Source organism: Coffea eugenioides, chromosome 5, assembly GCF_003713205.1.
Source record: "Coffea eugenioides isolate CCC68of chromosome 5, Ceug_1.0, whole genome shotgun sequence".
NCBI classification, from domain to species: Eukaryota; Viridiplantae; Streptophyta; class Magnoliopsida; order Gentianales; family Rubiaceae; genus Coffea; species Coffea eugenioides.
Window position 1 is genome coordinate 41,022,151 of NC_040039.1, and position 22,390 is coordinate 41,044,540.

Here is a 22,390-nt window from a genome sequence, read left to right on the forward strand (position 1 = left end):
AAATTTTTGTGAAGATTTCAAGTAAAATTTTGCCTATCATATCAAGCTGTAGCATTACGATATACAGAATAACATGATCATATTTTAGAAATTGCAATACTAGTCCGTTAATTTTTTTTCCACATTTTTCCATCCTCACGTTTGATTCCCAATTGTCTTAATTGCCATTTAAAGTGACTCTACATTTTATTTGTATGTGTTTTCAATTAGACTTTTCTTATCAAAATAAAAATTATAAGTCTACTTAAAAGTGGTAATTTTTTCCCACCGAAAGGGTCTTCTGCCACTTAAACTAGTAATGGCTGCTAATTAAATTAATCGTTTCACTAATTACATATAGATGGAGTTAATTTTTTCATTATTTTTTCAGTTGACCAATTTTATAAAATGCCTATTAAAATATTTTAGGGTCTAAAGTGCAATTGGTGTAATAGTTCGTAGGAATTTTCTACATTTAACCCAAAAAAAAATACACTTTCATGCATATCAAATGTACAATAGGTTTTAAGAATCAGATTTTCGTGAAAGAATGGAAAGACATTCGTGTTAATTAGAGGATGCAGATATAAGGGTGCACTCATTGTAGTTGGATTTTAAAGGACTCGTACTACTTTTCATTTCTTCAGGCCTAGAAGGTAAATTAAGTATATGCAGATTGAGTTTTCATTTCTTCATGCTTAGAAGGTAAATTAAGTATTTTCATATTGATTAGTCTTAATTCACTAAATATCCACACCATGATGATTGGTGACAAGTTGCTATTATTGGGGTGCAAAATTATCAATATAAAAGTTTGACGTGCAAAATCATGAAAAAAAAATTAGAACTCTCAAGTGTAAATTATTCAAATTATTGCATGTTCAATTATTGCTCGTTCTCACCATAATATACAAGTCAAAACCAATCATCTCATGTCAATTCTCATATTATAGTAACGTGTGATTTGCTTGTCATCAAGGTCCGATGTATGGAGTTAAACCATAAAAGATTCCATGCTCGAACATATTTTATCTGAGGCTGCGCTGTCTTTGTTGGTTCTTCCTTTTCAGTCTAAGATTCCAATAGCTAAGTAAGTATTCCCCTTAACAATAATTTATCAATTAGTTCTTTTGACATATATTGCAGTTGAAACTTGGGGAAGAATTCACATTAGTTTGTCTACGAAACTCAGCTTTAGTTTTCACTGGAACTTTTGAGTTTTGGTTGGAGGAACATGCACAAGTGTGACTAATAAAAAATAAAAAAAATCTTCCACCGACAACTTGACTACTTAACTACACAAATGGCAACTGGTGCTTGAATTCTGGCAATTCCGTTGAGCCCTCAATTATTTAGGCACTAAGCACAATTTTTTTTTTATAAGAAAGACAAACAAAACTTTATTAATGAGATTGCGTAGGAAATCGTCTAGCACGAATTGTTTGATAAAATTTAGAAGAAAATTCCAAAGAGATTTAAAAGGATTGGCAGTCTTAGCGTGATGAACTAAATTGTATGCTACCTTATTTGTTTCTCTTGGAATCCATCTAACATCAATATAATATTGGTCTAATAAAACTAGATGCACATCCTCTATAATGGGACCTAAACCAGACAGAATGTCATCTTTATCAATACTAGGCACTAAGCACAATAATATTCATACTTATAACATACATATGAATATTTTTTTGCACATATTATTGTTCAATTGTTAACTTGTTTGTTGTGTTTTTCCCCCTTAGATCGAAATCCGAGATGCAAAGAAATGATCCAAAGAGTTAACTCGCCAATAGTTGACTTGCCCTTTTAACTTGGTCCTAACTCCTAATACGACAAACTTGATCTACTTCTAATTTTGTTTCTGAGAGTTAAAGTTTACAAACTGCTTTAAAGAGATGGAGACTAGGATCAATATAGTTGTTGAGGTTCATTCATTCTACCCATATGGAAACATGTAAAAGGGTGACATATGCCCCTTCTCACCAGCATTTCGTTGACAATTATAGCTATATGATTTTCAGTATCACACCAAACTCTTTGGCTTGCTTTTGCAATTTCTCATCTTGCAACATGTATTATTAAAATAAAAAAAACTTTACAAATTAATCATTGATTCTGACAAGGAATATCTAAAAGCAAGTTGTAAATACCCATCAATTTAATCAGTTGGAACTGACAAACTTGTTTATAAAATATGCCACACTGTTCAGAGTTTACGCAATTGATACCGAAATGTTATTAAGGTCAAACTATCAATTTTCAACAAGCAATGATAAATAATAAGCCTCATCATGTAAACCAACAGGTGTCGTTAGTCTGTATTAGAATTTAAACTACCTCATGAAATCAGAAAGTAATTATTTAAAATTATGTCCCTAGAAAGAACACACATTCTTAAATTCTATTGATCAAAATTTTCCATTCTTTAAGATGCTGCCTCTAAAACCCAGAAATTTTTTTCACGGCTGGCATCATTGACAATAATTGTATTCTTCAAAGTCAACCAATTCTAATGCAAAAAAAATTTGCCTTACGATGTACTAACTACTGAACCCAATAATTAATCTCATCATCCCAGCTATGTGTTTTTTGCAGTGAAACATTCAAATGGCTCTAACTATTTAAAGGGTGGCAATGTGTTTTGTTCTTCAGAGATTTACAATAGAAAGAAATACTTTGGTTCGTAGCAAAAACAATGGCATTGTCCAAGTCTCTTTCTCTTATCTTTCTTCAACTGTTATGTGTTCTATGTGTTTTAAACCCCTCGAATGGAAAAGGCTTAGATGTCAATTTTTACGAAAAGACATGTCCCTTCTTGGAGTTCATTGTCAAAGACGTAACAGCAAAATTCATTTCTCGAACACCAAGTCTTGCTCCTCCGTTATTGAGAATGCATTTCCACGATTGTTTTGTTCGGGTAAGATCACACATCAACCTTTCCAATTTTTCTTATGGTGCACATAGGATTATCACATCTAATGGCCATGTACTAGAACCACACATGCAGCTTGTTCTACATATTATAGGTGTTGAAAAAGGTTGTCGTTGTTGGAGACTTCTTAGCATAGAATTAGTACATTTAGGTTTCTTCGTCACGATTACATGGTTAATGGAGGATATTATGTTTTATGCTTAAAGCCTGATTAAGATAATTGTTGGTTAATGGGGCTGATATGTTTTATGCCTAGATCTAGATTAAGGAGTTGACCTTGTTACGTACCCATCAGAGCCTAAAGGAAAAAGAAAAGGCGATGCAGTTTGAGAGAGGATTTAAGGGTTCAATTTTGTAGTCTCACTCTATACATGCTACACTAGTTTCATTTTAACAAGCTGGCTACTATTCCTTGTGTGGATAGGGATAGAAATGATTGTCAATGCAAATTAATCTCACGCAAAATACAAAATATAGTACTGCCTTTTACTAAACATGAAAAGTTCATCACCTTTGTGTATACTACTTCCATATACAACAAATATATAACATTATACTCTCGAATGGACAATGATGTGGTTTCTTCTCAATTGTTGATATAACGATAATTCGTTATTTCGAAAAGAAAAAAAAAATTTGTTGTCTAACGAGTTAATTTTATTTGCAGGGATGTGATGGTTCGGTCCTATTAAACTCTACCTCCAAAAATCAAGCTGAGAAAGCAGCAATCCCAAATCAATTTCTTACAGGGTACCAAGTTATTGATGCAGTGAAATCAGCAGTAGAGAAAATATGTCCTGGTGTTGTTTCTTGTGCAGATATCGTGGCATTAGTTGCCCGTGATGCTGTTACTTTGGTGAATATTTTGAAACTCTTCCAAATTTTAAACTTTGAGGAAATATAAACTTGTAAAACAAGTGTACTAAAGGTGGCAGTTTTCTTGCAGATAAAGGGACCATCATGGCAAGTCGAGTTAGGCCGAAGAGATGGAACAGTCTCTAAAGCTTCAGAGGCCTTGAACAAGCTGCCTTCACCTTTCATGAACATAACTCAATTGAAAGCATCATTTCAATCTGTGGGTTTGAGTGTCAAAGACCTTGTAGTTCTATCAGGTACCTGTCAATAACGTACATGATGATCATCGATCATGTTTTGAATTATGCCTTTGTTACTTTTAATCCTAATACTTTTGAATCCTTTTTCAAGATTAAACATTCTAATTCTATCCAAAAATGGTTCTTTTTAACACATCTAGCCTCTATATTTAATCTGACGTGCACATGGTTTGATTTCCCAAGTAGTGTGGATTTTTATAACTCTATTCCTAGCAAAGATGAGGAGCCAGGAAAGCTTAAAAATCTAAAAGGCAAGATTTAGGTTGCATTTTTTCTGAAAACTGTTCCGAAAAAATTTTTAAACGCATCTCTCAACTACATTTTTGGCCTCCATATGCCATTGTCGAGAAATTTTTAGCATAAAAATTTTTCTAAAAAAAAAAATTACATTATGCTGTAGAAACTATGACATAGGATATTCCCCTTCAAAAATATCATGGTAGAGAACTTTTTCTAACTTCATTTCTTTCTTTTTTCAGGAGGGCACACGATTGGGATATCTCATTGCACTGGCGTCAACCCTCGTTTGTTCAATTTCACAGGCAAAGGTGACACTGATCCAAGCTTGGACCCTAAGTACCTTGCTAAGCTAAAGCGACAATGCAAGCCCGGAGATGTTACTACAATTCTTCAGATGGACAGCAGTCCAAAAAAATTTGATACTGATTTTTATACTACAGTAAGTAATAGAAGAGGGCTTTTTCAATCTGACGCAGCTCTTTTGGATGACACTGAAACAAAAACCTATATCCAACAACATCTAAGCCATGCTGGATCCAAGAGCTTCTTTGATGATTTTGGGGTTTCAATGGTGAATATGGGTCGCATCGGAGTTCTTACTGGCAAGAATGGTGAAATCAGGAAACAGTGTGCCTTCGTTAACTAAGCAAATTTTTCTTAGTTCCTCTTTGTTTCAGTACTTCAAGAACTGGATATTGAATTGATTGTGTAATCGTAGTGGCCAATTGGATTCTGTTACGTTTGTGTTGTTATTATTCATTTTATATGCAGTCAAAAATAATTGAGTTTGTTTTGATAGGAGGTTATTTGAAATAATTATTGTAACACTTTTTATGATGTGATTTATGTAAGATAAAAAGGTGATTCAAAATTGTGTGTATGATATAAGCAAAACAAAATTTAAAATTTCTTTTTTCTTGATTTTTTGATATCCAAACACAATATGTGCCCATTCTTCTTGATTTCAAAACCTTTGGATATTACATACGCCTATTTTTCGCAGCTATATTTTTTGAGTAATATAATGAATATTATACTTTTTACCCTCCTACCCCCCCACACACACACACACACTCTTCCCACTTTCAATTGCCAGGTGCAGGACTCAAATCCCAAATCTGATAGTTAGAAAAATTCGAAGAGTCCTCCCAAACATTATATTTGAAGGAAATTCTAAACAAATACTCCCTCCATCCCAATATTAGAGTCACTTCTTGAGAATTCAACTTTTTATGCAGAACAATAATCATTATTACAAAGACGCTCGGGGCGCCACATGGACGGTGGATAGGGTGTCCACGTGTCCTCCATCCGGAGGATAGACGGTTTGGATTTGATCTGGGGAGGAGAGAGAAAGGGCAATCCAAGAACGAGCGTCTTATAGCCGTTAATTGTATTGGGTTGAGTAAATCTCAACCGTCCAATCTTCCATTGGATGATGACGTGGACCCCCTATCCACCGTCCACGTGTCCCACTGGCCACTCGAGAGAGTCGGGCCCACCAAGATGCATAGTGCTATTGGGTAGAGTAGCGAACAGTGCCTGGCCACTCGAGAGAGCTCGGGCCCACCAGGATGCACAGTGCTATTGGGTAGAGTAGCGAACAGTGCCCGGAAGCACTGTTGGACTCGTGGAAGGTGGATAGGGGCGGACACGTGGACGGTGAATAGGGGGTCCACGTCATCATCCAATAGAAGATTGGACGGTTAAGTTTGTGTGTTTGGATTGTAAATTATTTGAAATATTTTTACTGTAGCACTTTTTTTGATATGATATATGTAAGATAAAAAGCTAATTGGAAAATGTGTTAATGATGCAAGCAAGTCAGTGTGTGTAAATAAGGTGTAAATAAAGTGAAATAATCTTCAATCCTGCACACAAAAATTTCTCACAAAATTTTATTCCCTTTATTCTATTGATAATGTCATGTTTTCACTTTATTGATATTCCAAAACAAGAGTCATCATTTCAAATTTAACATTTGCTTTCTAATCTTGTCATTTAAAAAAGCAAATTTTTAAAATTTCAGTGCACATTTAACAAGAAAATATTTTGAATCTAAAGGATACATATGTAAATTCATCAATGATGCCTCATCTAAACATAATGATTATTGTTTTTGCATAAAAAGTTGAATTCTCAATAAGTGACTCTAATATTGGGATGGAGTTAGTATTTGTTTAGAATTTCCTTTGAGTACTATTGTTCTATCTCAAATAATTTACAATCCAAACACCCAAATACTAGTTTCCTGGCCAATGTTCTATCCGAGTCAAGACTGAAGAAATTAAATAAATAACGAAAAAAAAGGAAATAAATTAGCCATAGCCATTGAGAAAATAATTTAGAAAAAAAAGAGTTCATTTGCATTGGCTGATTGTGATGATCATGAGAGAAAGTGGCAGACAATGACTGGATTAACAAATGGTTATAATACAGACAATAAGTTTTATGCCAACAGCAGTACTTATTAGCTTGAGAATCATGGTGAATTTGAAGTGATGGCAGAAGAATTTTAAATTTCTGCAGATTATCATAACTGAGTTTGTTTGCACGGACAAATATTGTCACAACTTACTGCTATTAGCCTATTAGTGAGCCCACTATTGTTTATGCGTTCTTCAGCATATTTGTTTTTGGGTAATAGGGAACATTAGAAATCTTCGGAAGCTCTTGTCGTAGTTACCTTCCACAGTTCACCGTGAGCTATATATACGCTAGTGGATTAGGAAACATGGTACATCATTTTAGTCTGTTTTTTGAGCTCTAAATCTTGCTAATATAATATACATTCAAATTCGGTAGTGTGTAAGATATCGAGTAGATTTACCATTTTAAAAAAGTGCGAAATTTATAAATATTTTGTTGATACATTTTGACTCCATAAAAACTTTAAAGAGTTTGATATTCCATATCTATATTTAGACGTGTATGAAGTTAATCCCTGAAAAGTATGTATTTAAAGACCATCTATGCACGGATTAAGGATCTCATAAGTTCCATTTCATACCAGTTTGTCTGGAGTATAAACGAGTGAAGATCTAGCGTAAATAAGTTTAGATAGAAAGTATAAATGAGGGAGATTATGGTATAAAAGTATAAAACCAACTTTTAAATTTTTCGATTTTTAGAGTTAACTCGAATAGGATAAATGATCGATTCTCGATTTGATCGGTCGGACCAATCGATCCGAGTTTAAAAACAGAGCTTTTAACCATTTAACTAAACAATAAACTCTAAAAGAACGGATCTAAAAGTTGCAGAAGCTGCTCATTTATTAGGAAAAGAACCATATTCCTTAACAAACAGCAAGAATATTGCTCTTTATCAAATGTTATCTTTGTAGATGTCCTTTCATTACTTCTTATGCTAAAAAGTAGCCTAAGTACAACATAAAACAGTTAAGTAAAGCACACTGCATAATAATAAGTGGAGCATGATTATGATTATCCAAAATCATCTAAAACATTCAACAAAAACAAATACTAGCGAAATAGGTGTAACAGTTCCTCCACGATGTATTAATCATCTTTTCTGATCTCCCAAGTAGATTTCACAATCTATACTCTGTGAGCTGGCTGCCAATGTGGTAGCAGGTTCCAGATAATCAATTAGTTCTTTTGACATATATTGCAGTTGAAACTTGGGGAAGAATTCACATTAGTTTGTCTACGAAACTCAGCTTTAGTTTTCACTGGAACTTTTGAGTTTTGGTTGGAGGAACATGCACAAGTGTGACTAATATAAAAAAAATAAATCTTCCACCGACAAATTGACTACTTAAACTACACAAATGGCAGCTGGTACGTGAATTCTGGCAATTCCGTCGAGCCCTCAATTAGTTAGGCACTAAGCACAATTTTTTTTATAAGAAAGACAAACGAAACATTATTAATGAAATTGTTGAAAATCGTCTAGCACGAATTGTTTGATAAAATTTAGAGGAAATTTCCAAAGAGATTTAAAAGGATTGGCAGTCTTAGCGTGATGAACTAAAGTATATGCTACTTTATTTGTTTCTCTTGGAATACATCTAACATCAATACAATTTTGGTCTAATAAAATTAGACGCACGTCCTCTATAATCAGTGATAGGGATAAACACCTTGAGAGAGTCTACCAAAGAGTCTAAAGTCAAGAACCCAATTCTAACCCCAAAAGTTTAAATTATTAGGTCTTGGGTTCTTACTTACATATTAACCGCTCTTTCTTCATCTCTCGAACCAATGTAGAACACAAATTTTTACTCATGAATCTATCAAATCTCCCCTTTCATGAGTAATCCCCAAATTATACCCAAATTTACAAGCCCTTCTTCGGGCAACGCAACCCTACCTTATTACTTAAGGTCACCTGACTCACCTCTTCTTCCAAACACGGACCCACTCTTCTTCAACATCCAAACTACATTTTGGAACCCTGCCAACCCTTGGCTCCTTAGTCTAACTCCAACCGGACCTCTGCCAAACCCATGACACATCTGATCCAACACCAACTAAATTCCTTGATACTTCAGCCCACCATCAAGAGGAGAATTTTCATCGGTTTAACTACGAGAAGAATCCATTTACCCATGAGTAATCCAGTCTTACAACCTGAAACTCTAATACCAATTTGATAAGGATAAACAACTTGAGAGAGTCCACCAAAAAATCCAATATGTAAGTTAGGAACCCAACTCTAATCCAAAAACTTAAGCTATTAAGTCTTGTGCCCTTATTTACATATCAACCGCTCTTTTTTCATCTCTCGGACCAATATGGGACACAACCCTTTACTCATGAACCTAACAATCAGACCTAAACCAGACAGAATGTCATCTTTATCAAAACTAGGCACTAAGCACAATAATATTCATACTTATAACATACATATGAGTATTATTTTGCACATATTATTGTTCAATTGTTAACTTGTTTATTGTGTTTTTCCCCCTTAGATCGAAATCCGAGATGCAAAGAAATCATCCAAAGAGTTAACTCGCCAATAGTTGACTTGCCCTTTTAACTTGGTCCTAACTCCTAATACGACAAACTTGATCTACTTCTAATTTTGTTTTCAGAGAGTTAAAGTTTACAAACTGCTTTAAAGAGATGGAGACTAGGATCAATATAGTTGTTGAGGTTCATTCATTTTATCCATATGGAAACATATAAAAGGGTGACATATGCCCCTTCTCACCAGCATTTCGTTGACAATTATAGCTGTATGATTTTCAGTGCACACCAAGCTCTTTGTCTTGCTTTTTCAATTTCTCATCTTGTAACATGTATTACAAAAAAAAAAAAACTTTGCAAAATAATCATTGATTCTGACAAGGAATGCCTAAAAGCAAGTTGTAAATACCGATCAATTTAATCAGTTGGAACTGACAAACTTGTTTATAAAATATGCCACACTGCTCAGAGTTTACGCAATTGACGCCGAAATGTTATTAAGGTCAAACTATCAATTTTCGACAAGCAATGATAAATAATAAGCATCATCATGTAAACCAACGGGTCTCGTTAGTCTGTATTAGAATTTAAACTACCTCAATAAATCAGAAATTAGTTAGTCAAAATTATGTCCCTAGAAAGAACACACATTCTTAAATTCTATCGATCAAAGCTGTCCATTCTCCACGATGCTGCCACTAAAACCCAGAAATTGTTTTCACTGCTGCCATCGTTGACAATAATTGTATTCTTCGAAGTCAACCAATTCTAATGCAAAAAAAAAAAAAAATAGCCCGCATTAGCATTTAAAAATTTGCCTTACGCTGTACTAACTACTGAACCAATAATTAATCTCATCATCCCAGCTGTGTTTTTTGCAGTGAAACATTCAAATGGCTCTAACTATTTAAAGGGTGGCAATGTGTTTTGTTCTTCAGAGATTTACAATAGAAAGAAATACTTTGGTTCGTAGCAAAAACAATGGCATTGTCCAAGTTTCTTTCTCTTATCTTTCTTCAACTGTTATGTGTTCTGTGTGTTTTAAAACTGTCGAAGGGACAAGGCTTAGATGTCAATTTTTACGAAAAGACATGTCCCTCCATGGGGTACATTGTCAAAGACGCAACAGCAAAATTCATTTCTCGAACACCAAGTCTTGCTCCTCCATTATTGAGAATGCATTTCCACGATTGTTTTGTTCGGGTAAGATCACACATCAACCTTTCCAATTTTTCTTATGGTGCACATAGGATTATCACATCTAATGGCCATGTACTAAAACCATACATGTAGCTTGTTCTACATATTATAGGTGTTGAATAAGGTTGTCGTTGTTGGAGACATCTTAGCATAGAATTTGTACATTTAGGTTTCTTCGTCGCGATTACATGGTTAATGGAGGATATTATGTTTTATGCTTAAAGCCTGATTAAGATAATTGTTGGTTAATGGGGCTGATATGTTTTATGCCTAGGTCTAGATTAAGGAGTTGACCTTGTTACCCATCAGAGCCTAAAGGACAAAGAAAAGGCAATGTAGTTCGAGAGAGGATTTAAGGGTTCAATTTTTTAGTCTCACTATATATATGCTACACTAGTTTCATTTTAACAAGCTGGCTACTAGTCCTTTTGTGGATATGGATAGAAATGATTGTCAATGCAAATTAATCTCAAGCAAAATACAAAATATAGTACTGCCTTTACTAAACATGAAAAGTTCATCACCTTTGTGTATACTACTTCCATATACAACAAATATATAACATTATACTCTTGAATGGACAATGATGTTGTTTCTTCTCAATTGTTGATATACCGATAATTCGTTATTTCGAAGAAAAAAAATTGTTGTCTAACGAGTTAATTTTATTTGCAGGGATGTGATGGCTCGGTCCTATTAAACTCTACCTCCAGCAATCAAGCTGAGAAAGCAGCAATCCCAAATCAATTTCTTAGAGGGTTCCAAGTTATTGATGCAGTGAAATCAGCAGTAGAGAAAAAATGTCCTGGTGTTGTTTCTTGTGCAGATATCGTGGCATTAGTTGCCCGTGATGCTGTTACTTTGGTGAATATTTTGAAACTCTTCCAAATTTTAAACTTTGAGGAAATATAAACTTGTAAAACAAGTGCGCTAAAGGTGGCAGTTTTCATGCAGATTAAGGGACCCTCATGGCAAGTCGAGTTAGGCCGAAGAGATGGAACAGTCTCTATAGCTTCAGAGGCCTTAAACAAGCTGCCTTCACCTTTCATGAACATAACTCAATTGAAAGCATCATTTCAATCTGTGGGTTTGAGTGTCAAAGACCTTGCAGTTCTATCAGGTACCTCTCAGTAACGTACATGATGATCATCGATCATGTTTTGAATTATGCCCTTGTTACTTTTAATCCTAATACTTTTGAATCCTTTTTCAAGATTAAACATTCTAATTCTGTCTAAAAATGGTTCTTTTTGACACATCTAGCCTCTATATTTAATCTGACGTGCACATGGTTTGATTTCCCAAGTAGTGTGGATTTTTATGCCTCTATTCCTAGCAAAGATGAGGAGCCAGGAAATCTTAAAAATCTGAAAGGCAAGATTTAGGTTGCATTTTTTCTCAAAACTGTTCCAAAAAAACTTTTAAACGCATCTCTCAACTACCTTTTTGGCCTCCATATCGAGAAATTTTTAGCATAAAAATTTAAAAAAAAAAAAAATTACATTATGCTGTAGAAACTTTTCTAAAAAAAAAATTACATTATGCTGTAGAAACTATGACATAGGATATTCCCCTTCAAAAATATCATGGTAGAGAACTTTTTCTAACTTCATTTCTTTCTTTTTTCAGGAGGGCACACGATTGGGATATCTCATTGCATTGGCGTCAACCCACGTTTGTTCAATTTCACAGGCAAAGGTGACACTGATCCAAGCTTGGACCCTAAGTACCTTGCTAAGCTAAAGCGACAATGCAAGCCAGGAGATGTTACTACAATTCTTCAGATGGACAGCAGTCCAAAAAAATTTGATATTGATTATTATACTACAGTAAGTAATAGAAGAGGGCTTTTTCAATCTGACGCAGCTCTTTTGGATGACACTGAAACAAAAACCTATATCCAACAACATCTAAGCCATGCGGGATCCATGAGCTTCTTTGATGATTTTGGGGTTTCAATGGTGAATATGGGTCGCATCGGAGTTCTTACTGGCAAGAATGGTGAAATCAGGAAACAGTGTGCCTTCGTTAACTAAACAAATTTTTCTTAGTTCTTACTGGATATTGAATTGATTGTGTAATCGTAGTGGCCAATTGGATTCTGTTGCGTTTGTGTTGTTATTATTCATTTTGTTTGGATAGGAGGTTATTTGAAATAATTATTGTAATATTTTTTGTGATGTGATTTATATAAGATAAAAAAGTGGTTGAAAATTGTGTGTATGATACAAGTAAAACAAAATCTGAAATTTCTTTTTTCTTAAATTCTTGATATCCAAACACAATATGTGCCCATTCTTCTTGATTTCAAAACCTTTGGATATTACATGAGCCTATTTTCTCGCAGCTATATTTTTTGAGTAATATAATGAGTATTACACTTTTTATTTTTCACCCTCCTACCCCTCCCACACTTCCCACTCTCAATTGCCAGGTGCAGGACTCAAATCCCAAATCTGATAGTTAGAAAAATTCTAAGAGTCCTGCCGGGTATTATACTCAAAAAAAATTCTAAACAAATACTCTCTCCATCCTAATATTAGAGTCATTTTTTGAGAATTCAACTTTTTATGCAGAAACAATAATCATTATGTCTAGATGAGGCATCATTGATGAATTTACATATGTATCCTTTAGATTCAAAATATTTTCTTGTTAAATGTGCACTGAAATTTAAAAAAGTTACTTTTTTAACTGACAAAATTAGAAAGCAAATGTTAAATTTGAAATGATGACTCTTATTTTGGAATATCAATAAAGTGAAACATGACATTATCAACAGAACGAAGAGAATAAAAATTTTCTTGCCAGTGTTCTATCCGAGTCAAGACTGAAGAAATTAAATAAATAACGAAAAAAAGGAAATAAATTAGACATAGCCATTGACAAAATAATTTAGAAAAAAAAAAAGAGTTCATTTGTATTGGCTGATTGTGATGATCACGAGAGAAAGTGGCAGACAATGACTGGATTAACAAATGGTTAATACAGACAATAAGTTTTATGCCAACAACAGTACTCATTAGCTTGAGAATCATGGTGAATTTGAAGTGATGGCAGAAGAATTTTAAATCTCTGCAGATTATCACAACTGAGTTTGTTTGCACGGACAATACAGTCACAACTTACTGCTATTAGCCTATTAGTGAGCCCACTATTGTTTTATGCGTTCTTCAGCATATTTGTTTTTGGGTAATAGGGAACATTAGAAAGTATAAATGAGAGAGATTACGGTATAAAAGTATAAAACGAACTATCCTACCAAGATCCATCGCCGCACTCCTAGTGGTATTAAAAAAATTAAAAAGAAAAACATTTAATACCTACCAAAAACTTATGCAATTCTTCCAATTAACGAAACAAGATGTGGGAGTTGGGCCTATTGCCAGATTAAAACCAAACTATTAGGCTTCCCAGCCCGTCATATGGTTAGATGCTAAGCCATACAGGGGGTCGAAGTACCCAATTCGTTCTCTTAGTTTAAGCCACGGAACCATGGCAGTAATAATGGGCCAAGGCTATTAGAATCTGCAACCCAAAAGTACAGGAAACCCAGTCAACTTTGTTACGAATTCCTCCAACCCCTATTTTAACTGCTACAGCTACTTAATAGACAAGCTCTTTTTTTTTCTTTTTTTTTTTTGTTTAAGGTTCTCTCTCTCTCTCTCGGCTTTTAGAGTGCTAGAATTTAGACAGAGTAAATGAAACATTTTTGTTGTTAATGGTGGAGGATTGATTTTCATCGGTGGCCCTCAAACTATGACGAACTTTAACTTTTGATCATTCAATTATTAAATAGACGGATTCGACCTACCAACTAATTAAAATGCATGCTTAGAGCCGTTACATCAATTTGAATCGATATGTTTAATAGAAATAGCACCATGCATGAGGCGTGAGGATGAGCGAGGGGCTTTTTGTCTGTTGATTCTTTACTACAAATTCAATTCTCATATATTTTCCTTATCTTTAAGAATCATCAACAACTTCATCATCGAAGTCTTAATCACCTGAACCAGAGACCTCAACTTCCATTTTGCACCTTCCCTTAAACTTCAGTCATAAAAATCCATGGCCCCATCTTCATCTTTTCAGCCTTTGTCCTAAAACCAACCACCGAAAGTCCTTCAAATCTCAACTTTAACCTCTTTAATTCCATCCAAATTCAAAAAAGGAAAAATCAATAAAAGAAGAACTAGAAAAAAGACGAGGAAAAAGGACGAGCTAAAGTGCAAGAGTTGCCGCTGCCTGTGTTGCCACTAGAATCCAAAAGAAAATCTTAGTAAAAAATGACAAACTGATGAACCTTTTCTGGTGGAGAGGAACTTTGGCTAGTTTAAAGTTAGCAGGAACCTGTGAATTCATTAGAGAGTAAAGGGGCAAAATTGGGAGGTGGTTTTATTTTACTTTTCTCCTTTACAGTTTTACTTTAATCTTTTAAGAATTTTAGGGTGTGAATTATATTTTGGTGTGTGGGAGAGAGAGAGAGAGAGAGGCAATTTTGGCAAGGTTAGAGGTGATGGTGTCTATTTTTCGATGAGTTCTTGAGGAAGATATAAAGCAACAATAGCATTGTCTTAGAAGGTTTCACAACGCATATCCTATATAGATGAAAAGACCCCTCGTTTATCCCCTGTGCCTCGCATATGGGGTTATTTCTGTTAAATATAATGATTCAAATTAACGGAAGGACTATAAGTATACATATTAATTAATTAGTTGGAGAGTTAAAACTATCCAATCAACAATTGAATGGCCAAAAGTTGAACTTCTTAATAGTTTGAGGGCCGTTGAGAAGTTTTGCCTTAATAATAATACTACTTCTTGCTTGACATTTTTTGTCGCGAGTAATCGTAGTAGCAGTGTAGCTGAATTTCCCCTGCGAGCTTAGGTTAAAAACTGTTTTCACATTAAAACGTGCATTGTCAATCTATAGATGACTAATCATAATGCTGAAGTTAATGATTGATTCTTCACTCATTTCACATATTTAATTGCTTGAAACCCTCGAGAGATATAGTTTAACTTGCTTCCAGCCGAATGAATCAAGCTCCAGGAACAGATATAATTAGTATTCTATCATGATGCCCAGGCTAACGTAGAGAAATTTCCTCTTTTGGTACTCTTTTGGCATTTTATCCTGGACCCAGATGTCTTTCCTGTTTTAAGTGATGGTGCATATTGTATAGCAATATTTCCCAACATTAGATACTTGTTTTTCGCATTAGACATATATTTTTTCCCGGTTCAAGAGAAACAAGAAACCACGCAAGAGTCAATAAGAAAACATGGCCCGTTGCATGGGCCAAAAGAAAAAAATAACCATCTATAAAAGGTTATAGGTAATCATATGTCTAGTCAGTAATGATGTATGTTGGGAGAGGGATAGATTGGGTGGTTTCAGGAAAGGTGTAAGTGAGAGATTTCGATTTGAATCTTCCTACATACATTGTAAAAAATATAAAAAATTTTAAAAAGTATGTTGTTTATATCCGTGAAAAACATTGTACCAAATTGAGTAGTAGACACTGTTGGACTACATAAGATTAATCCTATGTTACCAAAAAAAAAGAAGAAAACATAAGATAAATCCTTATTGATCATTTTTGCAGGTATAGCACGATGACATATTTTGTCCTACAAAATCAACTTTTCCCTACTATTGTAGACAAATTAAAGCATTTTAGAAAGAAATTTGGGAAACCCTTGTTAGGATTTCTTCCCTATTATAACTGATTTAACTAGCAGGCAGTTGAACTACGTCCATGAGCAAGAAAAATTGCAAGTGGACAATAAATTGGAATTTGATTTCATGTGATCGACATACTATGATGTTTCAATGTTCAACTGACTTGTGATTTCATTTTTCTGTAGAATGATTTCAATTTCTGAAATCTCCTACGCCTCTATTGCAATAAACAAAAAAGAATTTCCAAAAAAAAAAAATAAAAAGAAAAGTGAGCAGATCACCCTCTGATTGGACCTGCAAAAATGCATTACACAGCTTTTACCCATTCAACGAAACAATAAACTCTACAAGAACAGATCTAAAAGTTGCAGAAGTTGCTCATTTATTAGGAAAAGAACCATATTCCTTAACAAACAGCAAGAATATTGCTCTTTATCAAATGTTGTCTTTGTAGATGTCCTTTCATTACTTCTTATGCTAAAAAGTAGCCTAAAGTACAACATAAAACAGTTAAGTAAAGCACACTGCATAATAATAAGCGGAGCATGATTATGATTATCCAAAATCACCTAAAACATTCAACAAAAGCAAATACTAGCGAAATAGATGTAACAGTTCCTCCTCGATGTATTAATCATCTTTTTTGATCTCCCAAGTCGATTTCATAATCTATACTCTGTGAGCTGGCTGCCAATGTGGTAGCAGGTTCCAAATCATTAATGAAAGATAAAGCCACAAGGCATAAAAAGAATAGTCAGCATCCTGCTTCAGCCGCCCCCACCAAATGACTTATCTACCATCCTTCCCTTTCTGAAAATGTTCTCATCATTCAATTGATTAGCCAAAGCAGGTGAAAAGTATTAGCAATTTGTATTTCAATTGGTAGTGGACACAAATTACAGCGTCAATGAACATCTTTTTTAAGAAGATCAGCTTGATAGTGTAGGACAAGGGGCAGGTATCGTTGTCAAATTTGGCTGTCAATACGAAGTTAAAATATAACATTTAGACCGTCCCATGTGATTCTAACATAATTAATGTATATGAATTCTTGCGAATAATACCTAAATATTAGAACCCTCTTCCAAATTTGTATGAGTTATTTGTAATAAATTATAAACTCTTTAAAACGTTGTACACCGTTTTTTTAAAAATGGTTACTAGTGTAATTGTTTCTTTTTTTTTTTTTTTGGTATAACCCACAGGTATCCGAATCCGTTTTACGGTTTATGACTAATCCTATTCGAGTTACGTCGGGCTCCTTATGGGGGGAAGCTCTCTCAACGCTATATTTTCCATTTTCATGGATTTCGAACCCGAGACCTCATGGTTAAGGATGCAACTAGTGTAATTGTTTCTGATGTTCCTTCTCTAAGACTATAGCATACAATTTTGAAAATGCGAAAATTAAGCACCTAAAATGTTGAGTGTGGGCTTCAGACCAAACCACTCAAGCTTTTAAAACAAAAGATTCTCCTAACCCATGTACTTGTCCAATTTTAATTCTAGTAAATATTTGGATAAACATTACTTATTATTATACTTACACCGGATGAAAATTTGACAGCAACGTAATTGATATTTACTTTCATTTGTACTTTTTTGCTTGAACCGCGAGAAAGCAGTTTACAAATAGCGACACCCAGAGGAAAGGCGGGTTCTACTTGATTATGACATATAAATCTTACTCATGAATACAGCCAGGGACAGTTCTAACTAATCATTTTTAAAATACTATTCTTAGTTCCTGATAATATGGTAAAAAAACTTTGAAAGAGGGACTTGAAGCACATGTTTGTCAGGCAAGAGAAAGAATGTTATGTGATGTGTCCCTATTTTTGACAATTGAGTGCCTATAAGTTTGATTCCATTTGGAGTTGGTGATTGCAAACCAACATTAGTACAGACTATTGTTGTTCCAGAGTAACAAAATGTACACTTTTGGCTACTTCTGGCTTGTAATTTTGGCTATTCTTGGAGCCATAAATTCTTCTCAGGCTGATTTGCAGCTGAATTTCTATGCTAAAACATGTCCCAAAGCAGAAGAGATTGTACAAGATTATGTCCATGAGCATATTCCAAATGCTCCATCTCTTGCAGCAACGTTGATAAGAATGCATTTCCATGACTGCTTTGTCAGAGTAAGTATCAAAAAAATCCCTACGCTGTTGCAAATTTGCATATCTGTACTCATGTTTATGAATGTTTTGTTGCTTCCACAGGGCTGTGATGCATCTATTCTTCTGAATTTCACATCCAGTTCAGGAAATCAGACAGAGAAAATTGCTGTTCCCAACCAAACTGTACGAGGCTTCGACTTCATTGACAGAGTGAAGAGCCTAGTAGAAGCTGAATGTCCAGGAGTTGTTTCTTGTGCAGATATCATAGCACTGGTTGCAAGAGATTCCATTGTAGTTACAGTAAGTTCATGATTTCAGTAACTAAATTAGACCAACTTAGACGTCTGAAATTTTTCGCGATCGATTAATCTTGTGATCTTGGCATGATAGGGAGGTCCTTTTTGGAGGGTTCCAACTGGTCGAAGGGATGGGCAAATATCAAGTGCTTCTGAGGCCTTAACAAACATTCCAGCGCCATTTTTCAATTTCACTCAACTCCAAACATCCTTTGCCAACAAGGGTCTAGATTTAAAGGATCTGGTCTTGTTATCAGGTTATTTACTAAACTACGAAATGATTCATTAATATCAACAAATTTCTTACATTTCTTGTCTTCTTTAGGGGCTCATACGATTGGAATTGCCCATTGTTTTCCGGCACTTTCAAACCGTCTGTACAATTTCTCTGGAATTCTTGGTAATCAAGATCCATCTCTGGACAGTGAATATGCAGCAAATCTGAAAGCAAAAAAGTGCAAAACCATCAACGACGCAACGACGATAGTTGAAATGGATCCAGGAAGTTTTAGGACATTTGATCTTAGTTACTACACACTTCTACTCAAGAGAAGAGGCCTATTCCAATCTGATGCAGCCTTGATAACAAGTTCGACTACACTCTCATATATTAACGAACTTCTTCAGGGTTCATTGCTGAATTTTTATCAGGAGTTTGCTTTGTCTATGGAGAAGATGGGAAGGATTGAAGTAAAGACAGGATCTTCCGGTGAAATTAGGAAACATTGTGCATTTGTCAATAGTTAAAAGCCTTGCTTTTGTTTTAAGATTTGATAATTGCATTTCGTTAATGTAAGTCATAACTCATACGTGTACTATGAATGTGGAAGCTATCTTTATTTGATAGCCAAATTGTTTTGTGTCACAGTTATTGTCGCCTGATTTGAAATGATGAAAGACAAGACATGCAAATTATAGAAGTTATAACCAAAAAAAGTAACAATATTCCATTTGAGATTATGTCGAGGAGCAAATCCAACTATTCAATACTCGAATCAAGTTCAATCTAATTAGAACTCATTCAAGTTTTGTTCACCAAAGGACCATACCAAATAGGAATAACATTTCGTGTTGGATAAAATTTCAAATTCGACTCAGTTAACATAATATTTGATATTTATATTTTAAATTTTAAATTACTCAAACACGACTAAAAAAAAAAAGCTTATTTGAATTCAATTCGATAAGTAAACAAACGAAGCTAGAGCACAATGTCATGTTCTTACAAACAAACTTGGCCATTGAGAATCCAACTTGATTAGACTTATTTATGCCCCTAACTAAATTCCCTTTTAAAAGTTTTTGGTGGTGGAAAAAAAAAGAAGTGTCAAACAACATATATCCGTTATAAGTTATAATTTACGTTTAATTATGGTCTCTAGGTAAAATATAAGAAGTACTTAAACTAAGAATCAACATGTACATGTTACTCGGGAGAGAAGTGGATTAGGTTGTCCAGGCCACAAAGTGTAGGTAAGAGATTTTGGATTCGAACCTTTTCACTTACGCTAAAAAAATGTGCATGTTACTCGAAAAAAAAAAAAGAAAAAAAGTCAACATATGCAAGCTACCATTGAAATTTATGTTGTTCTATCCATTTCATCAAATAATTAGTTCCATTATTAACACTAAATCGTATAAAATACCTCATTTCCTGAAAAATGAAGATGTTGGCCAGTGGTCACGCTATCAATTCCATATATCTATGTCCAAATTGTCTTTTGGAGTTAGTAATTTACTAATTGGATAGGATTACCACATTAAAAGAAAGGGTACTTAAGCTAGATTTGAGAGTATTGCGTAACTAGTAAATTTTGGGTTTCTTTGATTTGGTAAATATACATGCTCTTTTATCCATTAGCCATTTTTCAATTCGAGCTTGTGAAATTTTTTTTTTACAGTTTACAGGTTCTAGGTTTTCAACATTAAAAATGGTGAAATTTGTCAATGCTATCTCAAACCATATACAACAGAAATATGAAGATTTCCCAATCAATTTTTTTTTTCGGTGGGGGGTTTTCAATTGTTATGCAAACAAAATTAGGAGAATTCCAATCTCGCATTAGCAATGGCTTTTTTAAATTAAAAAAAAAGATTTAGAAATGGTAGGGGTTAAACGTTGATCCGACCTATTTATTAAAAAAATTTCAAAAAATACATGATAAAGAGGGTATACCTCTTAATTTTGACTAAATAAAAATTTTATGAACTTTTAAATGATCTCAAAATGCTCCACACGTGTGATACCATGAAGGCGCTTGAGCTTTTAGCTTGAAATCTAGTCGTGTTTGCATTTTTTTTTTTTGTGCCATTTTTTGAGTACTGTTTTCTTTGAAATCACTTGAATGAACTAATTGTTATGTCTCATCGTATTGTATTGTGGATGATAGTATCTCGAGTTCTTTGAGGATGGTACAATTCCCAACTAATCATTAAGTTTAAAAAGCGTGATCAAACATCTTCAATCACTAGCGTGTTTTGTTATTATACAAAAAAAAAAAAAAGCAATGGTTGCTTGTCGGTGGAGATTAATTCCAGTAAATTTAGAAGTCCAATCCCCCAATAATGGTAATGACAAGAAAGTCAAAATCAATTCCAATACACTACTTTCTTTTGGGAGCAAAACACTCACACAAAAATAGTAGTATATGGAATTTTCAAACTTCAAATTTCTAAATCGAAGACGCAAAAAGTGGACCCAAAAAAAAAGGATCAAAGTTGAGTTGAAGATTCAAAAGTGGACCCAAAAAAAGAAAAAGGATCAAATTTGACTTGAAATTTTCACTTCCCCATTCTTTGACTCAGTCCACTAATAATGGCTTTTCAATAAAGCCTCTGTATTACTAACTCCAAACTGAATCCGTCTGGATTAGCTGTTTTTGGGGGTATTTTTAAAAATTTTGCTGTAACAGAGTTTTTAGATTATATTTTGAAATATTTTCAGAAAATATTTTGAAATAATTAAGAGTAGAAGAGTTTCTAGAATATATTTTGAGATATTTTTTAAAATTTTAAAAAAATTTAAACTAATTTTTAGATTACTTTTTAGAATACTTTTTAAAAATTTTTATTGTATTTGAAAAAGTAGTTTTTAAAAAACACTCCCATCCAAACATAGACGTTACAATAAAAATCTACAAACTCGATATATGGCAGCAATTATTTTCTCATTTCCATGAAATCAGATTCCAAAATATGCAAATTATTTTGGAAAAAAAAACCAAAGAAAAAGACAAAGACCCAATCACAAGTAAACACTCCCTGAAATTATTCAAAGCCCACTTAAAGAAACATTACTTCGATTAGAATGGCCCATATATTATTTTCCAACCCATGAACATTTCAGCCCATAAGAAACCCAATAGATAAATCCCATCACAACCCTCCATAAACCCTAGCTGCATCGCATAGAGAACATCGCTCTCTTTCTTTATATACCCCATCTCCTCTGCCCAGCTCTTCATCGATTCCTGTATTCCCTCTCCAATCCCAGCTCATAATTTTTTTTTGGTTTTTTTTCTGGGTTTTTGTTTTCAATTTTTATTTACTTTCATCTTTGTAGATACCTTCGTTTCATGTTGCTTTTCCAGCTTTTGTGTGCGGTGATGAGTATTTTGCTGGACTAGAGTTTCTGATCTGGGATTTCAAGCCCCAGTTTTGAAGAGAAACCCTTGGCTGTCTGAGCACATTAATTTAATTTCTTGATAAATCTTTTTTTTTTCAAATTTTTTCTAGTGGGCTTAGGATGAAAATTTTAATTATCTTAGCGGATTTCTGTGAGATTATTCTTAATCAGTGATCTCATTGTTACACACACTGAAGCCCTCGTTTTAAATTTTTTGTTTGGTTGCATTGCTTTTATTATAAGATCATTTTTTT

At 34.0% G+C, this 22,390-nt stretch overlaps 1 protein-coding gene, 2 non-coding genes and 2 pseudogenes across 3 annotated transcripts; all 5 read left to right on the top strand.

Annotated features, from left to right (window-relative positions):
• Positions 1-2,721: 2,721 nt before the first annotated feature.
• Positions 2,722-4,915, top strand: LOC113772544 (annotated as a pseudogene).
• Positions 4,916-10,231: 5,316 nt separating this feature from the next.
• Positions 10,232-12,442, top strand: LOC113772490 (annotated as a pseudogene).
• A 5,379-nt stretch (positions 12,443-17,821) lies between these two features.
• LOC113770557 (peroxidase 3-like) lies at positions 17,822-19,431 on the top strand. The gene is made up of 4 exons (XM_027315052.1): positions 17,822-18,236; positions 18,318-18,515; positions 18,606-18,768; positions 18,837-19,431. Exons 1-4 carry the CDS (start codon positions 18,027-18,029, stop codon positions 19,256-19,258), a joined length of 993 nt encoding a protein of 330 aa, XP_027170853.1. The 5' UTR covers positions 17,822-18,026; the 3' UTR covers positions 19,259-19,431.
• Positions 19,432-22,104: 2,673 nt separating this feature from the next.
• LOC113772694 lies at positions 22,105-22,202 on the top strand. The gene has a single exon (XR_003468654.1). It is a non-coding gene; the product is annotated as a small nucleolar RNA Z157/R69/R10 (small nucleolar RNA).
• Positions 22,203-22,247: 45 nt separating this feature from the next.
• LOC113772695 lies at positions 22,248-22,336 on the top strand. The gene has a single exon (XR_003468655.1). It is a non-coding gene; the product is annotated as a small nucleolar RNA R11/Z151 (small nucleolar RNA).
• Positions 22,337-22,390: the final 54 nt, after the last annotated feature.